Genomic DNA, 17,708 nt, shown 5'->3' on the forward strand with positions numbered 1-17,708 from the left:
GTTGTGACAAAAAGTAATCAATATATCGGCAACGCACCGCACTGCAAAGCAATTGCGGAGTAGTATGAACAGACCTTAACACATACAGTATATAAACCATGAATGTAGTATTAAATGTATGATTTAATGAATGTCAAATATTGGATTTGCTTTGTAATTTTAAGCCAAGCACATGAAGACATGTTGTATTTTTTTAAACTTTAAACACTTAGGCTTTTGACTCTGTGGTGAATGTTTACCTCCTGGCTAAGCTATGCCATGGATTGGATATACAAACCACATACAGTAACCATGGTAACATAGGTGGGACATGCCGACAGACAGGCAGTGAGTTATAAGTCGTCTGTGCGATTATCCCACACAGTTGTATTTAGTCAAGATATATTTTACTTATGTTAGATTATGTAACAGTTGTTTGATTGAAGACAGTTGTTTATTAGTTGGATAGAAGACAAGTCTAACAGTTGTGTGAGTTCTTCTGTAGTTTTGCTAATTGATGAAGGCACATATCAATGGAAAGCAGAGAATAACCTTTGCGTGATATTGGGTTTACATATAGTTCCTCTTAACAGTAAGAGTCAAACTCTGTATGCGGTAACGTGTGTTTGGATTTCCCCCAAATCTGCATGCAGAGCTTGATAGGGAGGTTAATTGCTATCAGGTGCCAATCTGTCCGCATTATCTAAGTTAGGACAAGCTTGGATGTGAAAGACAAGAAAACAAATTCAAATATATTTATGTTTTACACTTAATGTAATATTGTGGCACCGAAGTCCCTGATTTGTATACAATGATTTGATATTGCAGATTGCAGAAGAATATGCCAAGAAAAAAGAAAAACCTCAACGGACAAAGAAGATGTATGTGCTGGGAGCTCTCTTGGTAAGTCACTCAAATTTAAGTGGAGCATAAAACATGCTTAGTGAGTAGGAGTGCTATAATTGTTTTAGTATACTAAAGTAATGTCTCATTGCTGCCAGTTTACCACTGGTGATTCAGTATGCTAAGATGGTGATAGATGTACAATCAGAACATTTTTACAACACAAAATTTTAGATAAAAAATGTTTTAAAACTACCGACTACATAATGCCTGTTCCAGTTGTGTGCTCAGATACCAGTTTGGAAAAACTTATTAGTTGATAAAAAACAAAGCAACATGATAATGTTGCAATTGTAATGTACTGGCTAGGTGTTACATACAGTCCCAACCAAGTAAGTGCAGGTACTAGAATCTACAATCAGTACTACTATTTACCAGCTTGCTTTTACACTCGCTGCAGATTTTAGTGCATGTACAGCCTGGTACGGCGTAAATACAGAAGTGGGGTTCTGATTGGCTGATTTTTTTTTTTTTCATTTTGTGTATCTGTGTTTATATAGTTAGGCCCTTCTTTTAAGTGTTTCAGGGGGCACAACATTTTACAGGCTTCTGCTTCTCGTTGTGTCTCCTCCATCGTGTTTTATCATGTTTTGTTATTTGTATGTTTTAATTTTGATGGAAATAAATTTGATTGATTGATTGATTGATTGATTGAATCATGTCATGAAATATCGAAATCTCATGGATAGGGAAGCAAGGTTGGCCCAACAAGGGAAGGTTACGGACCAATTTCAAGGGTACTGTTTTGTCAGTCGGTCTAGAAATTTATGATTAGATCACTGAAAAGCCATGGAATTGGAAAATTCACCTAATGTGTAAATGTGTTCTGTTATTGATTGGTTTTCTTTGAGTAAATCTTACCTCTCAGTCCCAGTGGACCCTTTTGTTTTTGCATGATTACATTTTGACACCTATTTGTTACTGTTTAGATTGAGAGTTACCATGAACAGATGAAATTGATGTCCAAGCTGAAGGCTAAGTCAAATAGGAAAGCAGAAGCATCATCAGCCTTAGCAGGTCTGCTGGAGGAGGAAGCATTAGCTACATCAGATATGAAGATCATTGATAATGCATGGAGAGGTGCTGAGGCGCATCATTTCTTTCTCTTAGCACAGAGACAATTGTATCAAGGTAGAAGCATATCTCTTGGTTATATACCAAATACCAAAGATGATTTTGTGTTGATTTGAAAACATTGGGAATTTATTTCAATCTAATAAATAAACGAAGCTTTATTGATTTAAAATTGGAGTTTGGTTTTATGGTAAAGGTTAAGCGGTGACAGAATTAGGAGTTGTTTTTTGTTTTTTGGGTTTGTTTTTTTGTGTCAAGGTTTGGGTTTTGATTGAAATCTTAATCATGATGGAGATGGAGTTAGTTGCTCCAAAGTATGAATTTAGAGCACATGTAGCTTTCTTTGAAAATCAGTAGTTTTAACATGAATTTACAATCAAGATAGGTACTTTTATTTGTTGATATTATAATGGGAATACTCCACCAGAAATAACAAGACAAGAATATCAAACCCAATTGTTAAGTTTATAGCAGTCAATTTGTATCAATTTATAATTATCTAACTATCCCTATTCAGGTTACGTAGATGCCAGCATGAAGACATGTTTACGACTATGTGATTATGATGACATAATAGATCCAGTAGACATCTATTCTTTATTAGCACTGGCTGCGTGTGCTAACAGAGCTTTTGGTACATGTTCTAAGGCCTTCATCAAACTGGAGTCACTTGGCTCAGCAACACCGGAGCAGCATGAGCAGTATGAGAAGTTAGCTCTGGAGATATTTACAAAGTAAGGAGCTATGCCCAGTTTGAATGATTACATTGTCAGTGAGATAGGATATGTTCAGTTGTAAACAACATATCGAGGGTTGACAAATAGAAGGCCTTAACTCAAAAAGTGCCTTTTTCAGAAAAATGAGTAAAATAATATTTTTGCATTGAGATGTGACCAAGTATTATTGTGCTATAGATGCAATAGGAAGTTGAATTGAGTTAAGGCTTATGATTTTAAGAATCTGTGTGTATTACAGATTATTTTGGTACCAAAATCTCAACATGGCCAAAAGTGAGTTAAGGCCTTCTGTTTGTCAACCCTCGATATTAGATTGGGAGAGTTCAAACTATGCCATATGCAAGTGACTCATATGGAGGGGACATAAATACCTCTGGATTGTTTCAACATGACACGGCAAACATGCATCCCAATTATTCACGCTATAGTCGCTGGTGGAGATAACCTCGCAATGTTGCGTCTGACATCATCCTCTGCACACAAAGGATGCCGTGTATGGTGACCCAGATCCAACAGTTGGCAAGGCAGCAATCGTACTGCGCAAAAAAGTATCTTAACACCTAAAACAAAAGCAATTTCTGAAAGCCATTTAATCTAAATTACAAAATAAAGTGATAGATAGATGGATAATTTTGTTATGCGTACTTTGTTATCTCATTCAGCATGATGAGACTTCATTCCACCAAGCTATAAGTATTTGAATACAAAAGGTAGAATTTTAAAAGTGACAAATTTGGATATTTCCTCCTTCAAGGTGATTTTCACTGCCTATTGTTACAGATTCAATCCAGCATGACAGATTAACGCTCACTCAACTGTGTTCAATATATGCTTGCTTCGAGGAAAAATTCAAAGTAAATTTTTGTCACTTTTGAAAAGCTCTATTTTATATTCAAATTGCTATAAGTTTGGGAAATAAAGTTGCCTTGTTCCGAAAGAGGTATCAAATTACGCATAACAAAATTGGCCATCTGATCTATCAACCCACTTTCTTGTGTAATTTAGTTTTTAGTGTCTTTAAGGGATCTAAAATGGCGTTTATTGCGTTTTGACAGTATTTTTTGTGGGACATGAGAGCACCTCAGACCTATCGAATTGCATTCTGAATCTGAAGCATGTCTTTCTGATATCAAATAATTTTCATTTTTTGAAAATCACAATATAATACAAATTTTATGACAAATTATAAAAATTTGATATTTTTCAAATTTTTGATATATAACAGTCCTCAGTAAATTATATAAATCTAATGATATATTTTAAAGTGTATGTAGCAGGGAGGAGGAAAAGCCGACGGTCAATTGAAAATTTTGACCTTTCATATTGAAGATATGGATTTTTTCCCAAAAAGACCTAATTTTTTTTGGTGTTTTGGGAAAAAAATCCGTATCTTTAATACAAAAGGTCAAAATTTTCAATTGATCGTCGGCTTTTCATCCCACCTACATACACTTTAAGTATAAATCATCAGATTTATAAAGTTTACTTCAAGTACTGTTAAATATCAAAAATATCAATTTTAATGATTTGCCATAAAATGTGTATTAAATTGCTAATTTCAAAAATTCAAAATTATTTGATATCAGAATGACATTCTTCGTATTCAGAATGCAATTCGATATGTCTGATGTGCTCTAATGTCCCAAAATAAATACTGTCCAAACGTTCATACCCCAGCCCTTAAGAAATTACTTTTGTTTTAAGTTTTTGGATACTTTTTGTGCGCAGTATACCATGTTTCTACTGTGTGTGACATTTGACAACAGACACAACATTCCCAAGTTTATCTCTGCCGGCGATTATAAACCACCACATGCACAAACCTTGATTATGCTTTTGCTTAAAATTTTATTTTTGGGTACTGTTTTATTGAACTAGAAATAAGAATAATCTGTTATTATTTTTCAATAACAGTGCTTATAAACATGTCCAGTAAGAATTAGGGCCAAAACAATCTAACCATGTCTAACTGTTGGAGATGGCATCTAAGGCATGTCTCTTGAGTTTTTGTCCACTCAACACAATTACAGTTATTTAACGGCAGTAGTTGTACATGTTTGAGCCTGCTTTGCACATATTCACCTTACATATGTAAACACTATTGTCACATTAAATTGCATTTTAGCTAAGCACTGGAGGACATTTTAAGAAAATCTTAAATTTGTGGTGAATGTTTACCTCCTGGCTAAGCTATGCCATTGATTGGATATACAAACCACATACAGTAACCATGGTAACATGGGTGGGATATTATAAGTCAGACAGACAAGGAGTTATAAGTTGTCTGTGCGATTATCCCACACAGTTGTATTTATCTGAGATATATTTTAGGGAAAGACTCACTGCAGGGGCATCTATTCTTCCATTATTTGCCCCCAAAGGGGAGGGAATAATTTTACCCCTTTGGGGAAGAATTTTGTGTTTTGAAAAAAAAAAAAAAAAAAGAGAACAAAAAGAAAACAGAAATCAACAGGATTCAAGGAAGATTTTTTTTTTAAAGAACTAATTTGGGCAAAAAGTATATAACTGAAGCATGAAATAGATGGTCACTGGCTGGCAGTGACTGGTCTACAGGGTAGGTAAATTCATCAAGTGTCATTTGGGGAAGAATTATAATGGATACATAGCATTAGCATACATGTAGCAGTCCCTTGTCTTTTACCTATTCCCATCCCAAAAAATAGTTTGAGGGAAACCAGGGAATGCTTTAGCCCAAAACAAAACAGTGAAGAGTTGGGTCAGTAATGCTTCCCTTCCCCGACTAGTGGTCATACTAGCTATGTATCATAGCGATGTTTTTTATATTTTTTGAGAGAACATCAGACATATCGAATTGCATTTTGAATACAAGAAATCAAATAATTTATTTTAAATTCGCGATATAATACACATTTTTTGAAATTTAACAGTCCTCAAAGTAAATTGTATAAATCTATATGATATATGTACTTCAAAGTGTATGTAGCTGGGATGAAAAGCTGTCCATCATATGAAAATTTTGACCTTTTGTATTGAATATAAAGATTTTGCCCAAAACACCAAAAATATAGGTCAATCTTTTTGGGAAAAAATGTATATCTTCAATATGAACGGTCATAATTTTCAATTGATGGACAGCTTTTCATCCCAGCTACATGCTCATTAAGTACATGTCATTAGATTTATAAAGTTTGCTTTGTCTTTGAGGACTGTTAAATATCAAAAATATCAAATTTTAATAATTTGCCCATAAAATTTGTATTATATCACAAATTTCGAAAAATCAAAATTATTTGATATCAGAAGGACATTCCTCATATTCAGAATACAATTCGATATGTCTGATGTGCTCTCAGGTCCTACAAAAATTACTGTGCAAACGTTGCTATCTGATTCCTTTTGTTGTAAAAACTTGATGAATAAAAGTACTACGTAAAGACCTTTTCCTGAAGGAAACCTTTTGATTTTCTAACCATGCATCATGTTTTTGAGACCTTTCTCTTTTTGAGACCTTTTTGAACCATTTGGCCTCACATATTGCATTGCAAACTATTAATTTTGATCAAAACAAAAGGTACATTATTAAAGATATTCCGAATACTAGTAGCAATAAATCTCATTTAGTATAATATGTATTCCAAGTAAAACAGCATTGTCTGAAGGGAACCTTTTGATTTTTTAACCATGCGTCATGTTTTTGAGAACTAGTAGCGATCAATCTTATTTAGTATAATAAATTAATATGCATTCCAAGTAAAACAGAATTTTCTGAAGGAAACCTTTCACTTCTCTAACCATGTATCATGTTTAAGACTTGTACTCAAAAATATCTTTTCCTTTGATGTCTTTTATTTTATGGTAAATTACAGTATTTTACTGAAAATTACCGGGCAAAATACCAGGGGTTTATTTTACTTCCGATTTAGAACACTGCCTATGGGAGGTAACAAAAAAAATGAGGAAAAGTACATATGTAGATAGCAACTAGCATATTAAAAATGTTCCTTTCGGGTCCATTTTGTGGGATTCCAGTTGGGGAAGAATCTGGGGAAGGATGTGACACACTGCGGTAGGGTGAGGGAATAATTTAGATTTTCTGGAAGAATAGACACCCCTGGGAAAGAGTAGTAGCAGATAAGGAAATTGAGAATGACCTGATTACTTTTCTCTTGTTACAGACATGCCCCCAAGGATTCTCGTACTAACAAGACAGAGTGCCACACCTGTGAGAACATGATCCCAGACACGTAAGTGCACACCCACTTTGTAATCAGAAATAAGATTACATGATATATACAAGTATTCAAAGCAATTTGATACATGCATTTTATTTAAATAATTATTACAGAAGCCCATCCAATTACACCCCATATGTTCAAAGGTTCCCCCAAAGTGTTCTTTCAGGGGCATGGGCAGGGTGGTCCCCAGCACCATAGACCAAAAAGGTCCACTTTGCAAGCATAGCAAGCAAAAAAAACAGCAGGTTTTTAATGCTTTCTTGGTCAAAAATTCCCAAAATTTTGGGAAAAGTTCCACATTTTCAATATCAGCCCACCCCCAAAAATAAATCCTAGCTATGCCCCTGTGTTCTTTTACTACATACAGCAAACAATAACTACACCTGAGCCATTATTAGGTTTCTGATACATAATTTGCATGGTTTCATTATTCTGCATCAGTAAAGATTCCCTTATCCCACAACATCAATGTTTTACATGAAATACCAGTCTTTAAAAACCTTTGTTTGTGGCGCAAAGAGTGATGGAACAATTTACGATCATTTGAAAACTGTATTATGGGATGACTAAGACCAGGGACTGTGTATCTATCCAATAATACGTAGCATAAGATAATGTCCATCTCTCTGAATATTGAACCTTTCAAATTAACAGTACCAGTGCATTGAAAGGTTCACCAATGTTAAATAAGAATGAAATAAATCAAATAAATCAATATTTATCTAATGTATTTAATCTTTTCTCCACAGTACTTCTCTGTGTCCAAATTGTGAAGCTAAATTCCCAACTTGTGTGGTGACAGGCCGCCCCATCATGGACTATCAGGTGTGGATGTGTTCTACATGTAAACACCAAGCATTTGAAGGAGAAATTCAAAATCAAACCATGTGTCCATTATGTCATGCATCCATAAAGTCTGGACCATACTAAGGGGAAAAGGAAGGTGGACATTTTCACCAAGACTTTATTATGCTTTAACCTCTGCAAGGATTTCACTGTTAACATAGTTCGTTTTATGCAAATCCAAGAAAAATGAAGATGTTGGAAACTCACATTTTTAGTGACGTTTCACCACTACACTAGTGGTTTCTTCAGACTGGCAACCCATCACATCTGACTGCTTCCTTTTATAGGCAACAGGAACCTCTATAGAGGGCGTGATGTCACTAAAAATGTGAGTTTAACATCTTCATTTTTCTTGGATTTGCATAAAACGAACTATGTTAACAGTGAAATCTAACAATCCAAATGAACTTGTTCAAAGATCTGCAAGGATTTGTTTCAATATCCTGGATTAAATTATAGATTAAAAGGGCATTTCGTGATCCACAGCCTCATCCCCCCACTTTTCTCAAAAAAGTTAAGATTTTTATACCACTGAAAACCTCTAGCTACATAATGTTTATGTACAAAAAATGTTTGGCAGATTAATACATTTGGCAAAAATATTGCCAAATTTGAATTACGTTCTGATGTACCAGAACGTCATTCAACACAGTGGCCTATGGAGCAATGTAATACACATAACATAATCATGCAGAACTCGCAAATGCAAAATCGGAACCATCTGAAGTTTGGGGAATAAGCTTTTTTCGTGGATATCTATTGAAAAAAGTCATAAAAAGAGGATGCTAGGATCACAAAATATTCCTTTAAAAAAATATGAATCATTCAAGGTGGGTGGGCTGATTTTGTTATGGTGTTTAGGCTTATCACCCAAACAATCTTATTCCCAAGTTTGGAGTTAAATAGCTCCAGTGCAGTGGTTTTGATATTAAAATTGAAAATGTGTATCACAATGGCCCATAGAACAGTATGTACTGTTGGCATGGTACACCACTATGTGGATTGGGGGTTACCTTACCACTTCAGAGTTGATCTACAGGGAAAAGGGGTTATGAGAAGTTTTCTTTACATGCTAAAGTCTCAAATTTGATGGGATAAGATGGGATGTCAATTTTGATGGGGTTAAATGGGGGATGAGGTTGTAAATCGGGTTACTTACCTTTAATGTCAAAGTTGATGTGCTGCTGCTGAGTAACATACAAAAATGAGTAAATTGTAAATTAGCTGAATGGGCTTTACATATCTGAAATAGTTTCAAATTTCTGTGCTATTGACCACTTGTATGCTTCAGCCATAAGCATGGTCTGCATTGAACTGACAGCAGCATGAATGGAAGTATTAAATAACATACTTGTTCAGTGGGTATGGTTTAGCTTGTTTTGTAAGCCCTAAATTTGACTGGTCCCTGGATATTGTCTGTCGAGGCCACAGACACACACATCAGCTTATGTGATGAAACTGTTGATTCTGACTTGTTATAAACCATGGAACGAATAAGTCAATTTGTACCCATACAAATTTTGTTTATTTTTATGTCATGTTGTGTTCAAATTAATAAAATCAAATACTGCTAGAATACTTTGGGAGCTAGCCTCTTCACCACAAACCACTGTGCATTCATGAAAGGCCGCATGATAAACATGCAGCTGAAATTGTAAATAAGTTTCTTTCATTTTAGAATAGACAGACCTCTTCCATTTTTTTGCTAAATAAAGGTTTTTTTAGTGATTCCAAGAATTATTATAAAAGATAGTAATATTTGGATTTCTAATCGTCTATCATGTCCAATATTTCATTGTAGTGGCATTGACTGCTTAAAATATTGGACATGTCTGTCATCTATGACACAAAAACAATTTGGTTTCTACTTCCCATTCACATTGCTGGCAGTTTAAGACTCTGCCCACAAAGCAAGAACTATTCAAACCTTAACCCTAAAGAACAAACGAAAAAGGAGAGAAGATGAACAAAGAAGTCACTTGGCACCCCCGGGATTCGAACCTTAGACCCCCGCATGCCAAGCACACGATCACCGACCGGTAGCCACACAGGTTATGCTGCCCCAGCCCCAGGCAGCGATTCTGTGAGCCATCGCAGACCCTGGGATTAACGCATGCACAGTGGTTTTCATCGTGGTATTTATGGGCGTTAGGGTTAATCAGCTTACTGATGCATTTGCAGGTTCAGGAACATCTAGCCTTTGAATTTGACAAAACTGATTTTGACATTCTAATTCAACAATACAGGTTGAACTTGAGACAAATCCCTGGTGTGGCTAATGCTATGTACAAAAAATAACTAAATCACCTTGAATTTATAAAGTACTTTTTATCAATGAGTCCTGTTTAGACTTGTATAGTGTCTTTGGCACTTGAATGTATGTTTGTGTATGAAATAAATATTGTAGTATACATTCCAGCTGTACAGATTAATATAGATTGTATAGATTAATTTATTTTGCAGTTTACTTTTTAGCCTCAAGATTTGGGAGTGAATTAAAGAAAGTGGCATATTGTAAAGTTTGTTTGGCTTATATTATTTCGGTTTTCCAACTCAAGCTCACGTAAATTCACATTAGTGTGCGCCAGTCACACATTATGTAATGCACAGCTAGTGCAATAATTATGTTTACCCCCAGGGGTGAATTAATTATGCAAAATGCCCTGCCCTTGGAATCACAATATAAGGGCAATTTAAAATAAGTATGGGTTCCCCAAATTTAGCATGTGAGAAAAGGGGGGAGGGCCAAAGAGTTTTGTCATGTAAAATATGGCATGTGTAAAGGGGGTAAAGATTTTCAATGTTTTTGTTGCTTCTTGTCTATAAGTGATTGAAGCTGGGCATCTACAGAAGAAACTTCATTTGAATGAACACAGCTGTCAACAGCGCAACGATTCTCTGCGTACACTGTGTGATGAACGTCTGCGTGTTTGGAAGTGAATGCCAACTCACTCATGATTGTATCCATAGTTGTGTGTTCACTTTGTACTTTGAAATACACGATAATATATGATCGTGGTCGGATCGCGTACAGCTGTTGGCAGCTGTGTTCATTCAAATGAAATGTAAATGAATTTGTATATTATACAACAGAAATAAACACAACTTGGACATTCCATATAACATTTCATCTTATCATTGTTATTCTCTGTCTGCATCTCTACACTGTACACAAGTACATTTGTTCATTTGTTGAAAACAAAAATACATCCAAAAACCATATGGCAACTGACTAAATTAACAGGTCAACACTGCAATGGTAATGTTTTACGAACCATGCAATCCTGGACACGAGGTGGATTGGCTCAAATTCTTTTGCATAGGTACACTTCATTAAGCAAAAAAAAGTAATTGTGACCAAAAAAAACAAAATAAAAATCACAAAATATGCTACAGCTTTTTTAATTGTCACCCGTTTTGGCTATATTCCTCCCATCATGGATGATTAACAAGGAAGCCTCTCAGTCAGGCAAAAAAAAAGATTGTTTCCTTGTCCAATTTTACTCGACTACAGCATCACATCTTTTGAATGTGCAATAGACAAAAGTGCTGTTGAAAAGAATTGGAAGCATCAGATCGTGCCTCTGGTCACTTTTTTGGAGTAGGAAAAAAAACAATGACCAAAGTGGTCTAAGGACGAGCAAACAATATTTATTTTTTGCCTCGTCACATGTCTTCACTGGATCCAGCTCCGAGGAAGCATAGTTGAGAGATTCATTTCTTATGCCAACAGAATCTATCTGCCAGGCAAATCCATTTCAAATTGCTCAACATGTACACCACAGATCCTGGAAATAAATTAATTTCCAGGATCTGTGGTATACACTGACTGATTTTAGTAATCATTGGCATGAGAAATTGCAACCTCTGAGATATTATTATATGAATACAAACTTTGGCTTAAAATGTCACTTTGTTGACCAAAAGACTAACAATCAAGACTACTGATGTGTCAAATCATGGACAAGTTAAAAGAAAATAAATGAAAAAGGTAGCCACTTGCAAATTCAGAACTTTGTTGCTTTGATACAGAGGGTGCTGGGATTATTTGGATACGATGGGTGCATGGTACAATAAGATAGTTTGGTTAAATCAATATTGATTATAGCAGGCATCCATTATAAAATATGAATTAAATAAACTTGTAAACAGAAAGAGTGTTGTAATTGCATAAAAAAATGTACATACAATCGAAGACATGAATGAATCTCTTGTACAAAATTAAATACACTAAAAATAAGAGACAATAGGAAAAACAATATTATAAAACAATTGCATATCAAGAAATAATTTACACAAATAAATTCAATCAAACATAATGACTGCAAGATAGTGGACATTCAACAATTATGGTGGTCAACTACAATGCTACTAGAATGCCCTTTCATAACATCCCATGCATGGCAGATACTATGTAGTGAATGAGCAACTAAAAGTTCAACTTAGCATTAGATACTATACTCTGAGGCATAGTCATCCCTCTCCCATGAAAATAATATTTTTAGGTAAAATCAGAATGGTCAATTCATTGTAAATCTGTTTCTTTTTTGCCAAATACACTTGATCTGACACTCAATATTCCCATGAATGGGCTTTTAGTCAACTCAGACAAACTGGGCTGGCTACAACCATACCAATCCTTTCTCTGGTTACTTTTCGTAGATGATTACTAATACCTCCTTGCACAAAAGCCAAGACAGTAGTGCTTTAAATAGTATAGTAACCATCACTGCACACTGGTATACAAGAGACTTAATTGTCTCTTGCTTGCTGTGAGAACATGGTCTAATAAACATCAGTCCCATATTCCCTTAACATTAATATCATTCTATATTTGATGAACTATGCTATGAAAATAAGCTATGAAACTATAAATAGCATCCACATTTTATAGGACAACATTTTCTTTGTCACATTCTGCAAGCAATCATCATATTGAAACCATTATGCAGCAAATATGTTTAGCATCAAGAAATACACCAAGTGCAACCAGCAAAGGCTGGCATGGTACGAGTAATTATTCTTAATCCACTTTCTTACTCACGCCCATTCATTTCTCAAACAAAACAATAAATTTGATTTATTTATAAATCCATTTCATATTATTTTCTTTAAAAAAGAAACTTATTTTCAGAAATGGGCTTAATAATTCATCTCCAGTTGGCTGTTTTTCAAAAACAAAGGCTATTAATAATATATCCCATTTAACCTTCTAAATAAATTGATCATCTGATAGATAATTTGACATGATCTCTACCCTATCATAGATTTGTGTGAAAAACATAATTATTTAACACTGTCCAGCAGGTAATTTTGATTTTTCACACATATGACCATTGAGCACTGTTTCTTCCAGGTTGCAGATTATGTGGCTTATTTAGGATGACATTTTACAAACATTAAAGGCCCATTTAGTGATCCTAGCGAAAGTGTAACAAAAATTAAATTGTGCATCCCATAAATTGCCTAAAAGTGAAGGATAAGTCATTCAACCTGTCATGAGGTATTTTTGAAACAATCAAATTTGGCAAAAAAAATGAGGAAAACAGCAGTATTGACAAAAGTTAAAGCCGCATTCAAGTTAGCTTAAGTCTCTACTTAAATGACAGATTCATTTGGCTTAACCACTAGCAGGCTATGTTAGCACATCTATGACACTGACAAAGATGCCAAAATCTGAATTTTGATGATTTTTACGATCCTCCGGATGAGCAAATCACTGAATAGGCCTTTCAATGAAATCAAACCTAACTTCACTAGCAGTGAGAAATGACATGATCCAATAAGAGATTCTGTTTGACACACTAAGCATCGACTAGCTTGTCCCATACCAAATGTTAGTATAAAAATATTTGACAATAGTTGATTAAAACATACATTAGTAAATTACATTCTAGCAGCCTACTTCCTTTGTAACAATTGACAGCAGACTAAAACTAGATACAAAATCAGTGAATCAACAATTCTTATTCTTCCAAAGAACAATACTTTGGACAAAGTAAACTTTTACAAAATCTACCCAGGCACAGGATGGCCATGTTAGTGTGAAAGATGGTCAGAAAGCCAGGGTTGATGCCATATCATGAAAAATAAGTGAAACATATTTGGCAAAGTAATGTTACACATTTGATATTGTTCAGATAACAAAACATTAAAAAATAACACTTCCTTTGGTGTTCTTTTCAGGCAGTATATATCTTGATGTATTTTTGGGAAATATTTGATCTTGTAACAATCCTGTTCTCTAAGTATTAGTAAGCTACTAATCTGCTCAGGGATCATATATCAAAAACAACTGTCACTTCCAGTGCTGTGCTTCCTCAAGCCATTAGCAATGATGGGTTGAAGCACCTTCAACACAAATGTACCAATCGGGAGTGATCTTAGAGGGGTATTTGCCCACAGTAATACAGCCAATGACATGCCCAGTTGTCAACTTATAATTAAACATTTGTGATGCAATCAAGCAAAATGAGTCGGATGTCGGGAATATTGATCTTGAGATATAATCAATAAATATATTCAACTTCCTTTGTATTTTATTGTTCTGAACAACACTAAAATGGCCATATCTCTGGATGATATGGAACCATAAGTCTAATTATGATGGGGTTTTCTGCAAAATACAGCTCTGAGAATGGCTCATATAATGAGATTGAAAACTGAATTTTGATTTTGATCGACATCAGACTCGTTTTGCTTGATTGCATCACATTTGAGCTTTGTAAGTAAATCCTCAACTACAGTCAATCATTAAACTAAACTTAAATTATTACATATTTTAAAAATATATTTGAAATACTACCAGACAAAGTTGAAATACTGGCTGGCAAGTTAAGGTGCCTTGAACTCTAATACCAATGTCAGCAAACCTCAAAACTGGCATTATACCCCAGCCTCCATAGAACTATGCTATGATCAGCTTGTAATAGACAGGACTCATAACCTCATGTATTGATAGAGAATGGCGTTCACACAGCTGGGCGCAGCACCCGTGCAAACTGCACTTTGAGTATTGCGTGACTGGCGCTCTTTTTTTAATGTACGCAGGCATAAATTGGGATTTTATTGTCGTGCACAGTAACAAAAACTGAATATTTCTCGCCAATTACGAGCTGATCATACTTATGCACAGGAAACTAAATATTTGCATGATGCATCCTTACCAAATGGTACAATTTTCATGTCATTTAGATTCAGAAATTACAGGTTAATAATTAGATATGGTTTTGATATATAATTCAAATGACAAATACCATGTGATTTTAAAAAATGCAATGCATTTGAAAATTATATCTAGTCATTAACCTCATTCTTAAAAGTCATGAAAACAATAATTTCCTTGAAATTGAAATCCAAAATTTAACAGCAAATAAAGGAACCCAAACAGTCCTGAATATTCTTGATGCATTGACAAAGCGAATGCATAAAATGCAGTTATCAATGCCCAGCTGTTATTGATTCATTGCCTCATCTTTTATGGCAGAATATGGACAACCATCAAACAATTTCTGCTAAAAATGCCACTATTTCTGAAACCATTCAACCCTTTCTCCGTGGAACGGAATAAGTTTTGCATTAAAGGTTGATTCTTTTTTATATAAGCCACACACAATTTGAAACTATACATACTTACAAACATTAAAGTATTGGCAATGTAAAACAACAAGGATTAGGGTGAATCAACAGCCGTACGTCTGTCATTCACATAGAGTACATACACAGACATGCCAACTAGATGCGGTTTCACCGTATTTTGTACTGGTAAAAGCGTGATAAATACTGGTAGTACGGTCGCCCCCAAAAAAAATACGGTATTCCAGAATTTTGACCAAAATAATAAAATGTTGTGTCTTAAAAAGATAAACAGCTGCAAGATTAGACTACCGACTGAATTAGTGGTATCATTTGACCACTTTCTTGGTCTGTTAAAGTGGTCGCCTACATCGTTTTTCTCTCGACTTTCGGTGATGCATGCACATTAAAAAATTATTATTTGATAGGCCTACAAGATGCTTTCCGAAATAATTTTCTTCCGCCTTGCAGATTTTTCATGCACATTAATGTTTTTTATTATCCCCCTAATGCTATGTCTTCTGAAGGTATTTAGTTAACTATTTAGCTCTTTTGGTGCAAAAGAATAAGCATAAAAGAAGGTTTCCGACCTCCTTTTACTTCCGACTTTCGCACCATGCATGTACATTAAAGAAATATTTAATAGGCCTACAAGATGCTTTCCGAAAAAATATTCTTCCCACTTGCAGATTTTTCATGCACATTAATGTTTTTATTAACCACCTAATGCTATGTCTTCTGAAGGTATTTAGTTAACTATTTAGCTCTATTGGTGCAAAAGAATAAGCATAAAAGAAGGTTTCCGACCTCATTTTACTTCCGACTTTCGCACCATGCATGCACATTAAAGAAATATTTAATAGGCCTACAAGATGCTTTCCGAAATAATTTTCTTCCCACTTGCAGATTTTTCATGCACATTAATGTTTTTTATTAACCACCTAATGCTATGTCTTCTGAAGGTATTTAGTTAACTTTTTAGCTCTATTGGTGCAAAAGAATAGGCATAAAAGAAGGTTTCCAACCTCCTTTTACTTCCGACTTTCGCACCATGCATGCACATTAAAGAAATATTTAATAGGCCTACAAGATGGTTTCCGAAATAATTTTCTTCTGACTTGCAGATTTTTCATGCACATTAATATTTTTTATTAACCACCTAATGCTATGTCTTCTGAAGGTATTTAGTTAACTATTTAGCTCTATTGGTGCAAAAGAATAAACCTACAAGAAGGTTTCGGACCTCCTTTTACTTCCGACTTTCGCACCATGCATGCACATTAAAGAAATATGTATAGGTCTACAAGATGCTTTCCCACTTTGTTTATTCAGATTCAGATGATGATGATCAATGATTTTCTGAACTTGAAAGTTTTAACAAAGCATGCTTCTAACAACATTAGAAGTAACAAAACCCAATTTGTTTGGTCTACATACTTTATCCAATTTTGTGAGGTCAAAGGTCACATACAAGGTCAAAGGTCGACTGAGGTCACCAAATCTTTTAAAAATTAATTTTCAACTGTGCATCATATATCCGGAATTCAGCTTGATCAGTTATGTAATTAAGGAAATATGACGACTTTGAGATGGCCGCTTTCCATGTAAAGTATAGCAAAGTAGCACTTTCAATGAGTGATAACTCGTAAAGGAAGCATCTTTCTGTATTGATTTATTACTTTGATGGAATGGTTCTTTGGTATTGCCAAATTTGATTGCAAATTTGTAAAGTGGGCCCCTGGACCCGAGCCGTTACGTGCTCGGTCGCACAAGTGCTCCCTCTCAATTATGTGTTCTACTTTAGGAGTTTCTGGGGTTGGCAGGTATGCAAAAGGTACATATTTAAAAAATACGGTTTTAGGGTGCAAAATACGGATTTTTGTTCTTCTGAGTACGGAAATCTGGATTTCAAAGTTGGCATGTCTGCATACATCTTTCAAAGAAACATTTTCATTTCATGTAAAAGTGAATTTTGTTTCACATTTAGGACTTTTCTACTTCTGTGACCACATATCACAATGTCCATCCGCTAGTACAAGAAATGAATCATTGAAATATGCACATTTACCTGTATTTTCATAATCTACCAAAAATTCAATTTTGACAAAAATGCCACATATCATCTTCTTGTACTCATGCAATTTTTCATTCCTCATACCACTGAGAACATTTACTTCCATATCAGAAATAATTTGCACGTGTCTGCTGTGTCCATAACCTTCCAGTGGCTATGTTGTGGTGGACGAGTGACTTAGTGGCAGAAATGTGATGCTGTGTTCATTCAATTGCCCTTCTGAATATTCACCCTTTGCACGGATCCGCCATCTTGCTACCAAAAAGAGGTTCTCCCTACAAGTGCATGCGCAAAATGTGCATT

The 17,708-nt window shown here is 34.9% G+C and overlaps 1 protein-coding gene across 3 annotated transcripts in view; it reads left to right on the top strand.

Annotated features, from left to right (window-relative positions):
- LOC140153400 (WD repeat-containing protein 35-like) overlaps positions 1 to 10,875 on the top strand; it is a 38,129-nt gene extending 27,254 nt beyond the window's left edge. For all 3 annotated transcript variants that reach the window (XM_072176147.1, XM_072176148.1, XM_072176149.1), the window contains 5 exons: positions 808 to 882; positions 1,812 to 2,013; positions 2,474 to 2,690; positions 6,851 to 6,919; positions 7,660 to 10,875. In XM_072176147.1, coding sequence (XP_072032248.1) covers positions 808 to 882; positions 1,812 to 2,013; positions 2,474 to 2,690; positions 6,851 to 6,919; positions 7,660 to 7,840 — 744 coding nt within the window. In that variant the 3' untranslated portion in view covers positions 7,841 to 10,875. The remainder of the gene's footprint in view (positions 1 to 807; positions 883 to 1,811; positions 2,014 to 2,473; positions 2,691 to 6,850; positions 6,920 to 7,659) is intronic.
- Positions 10,876 to 17,708: the final 6,833 nt, after the last annotated feature.

This window comes from Amphiura filiformis, chromosome 5 (assembly GCF_039555335.1).
Source record: "Amphiura filiformis chromosome 5, Afil_fr2py, whole genome shotgun sequence".
Taxonomy (NCBI): Eukaryota; Metazoa; Echinodermata; class Ophiuroidea; order Amphilepidida; family Amphiuridae; genus Amphiura; species Amphiura filiformis.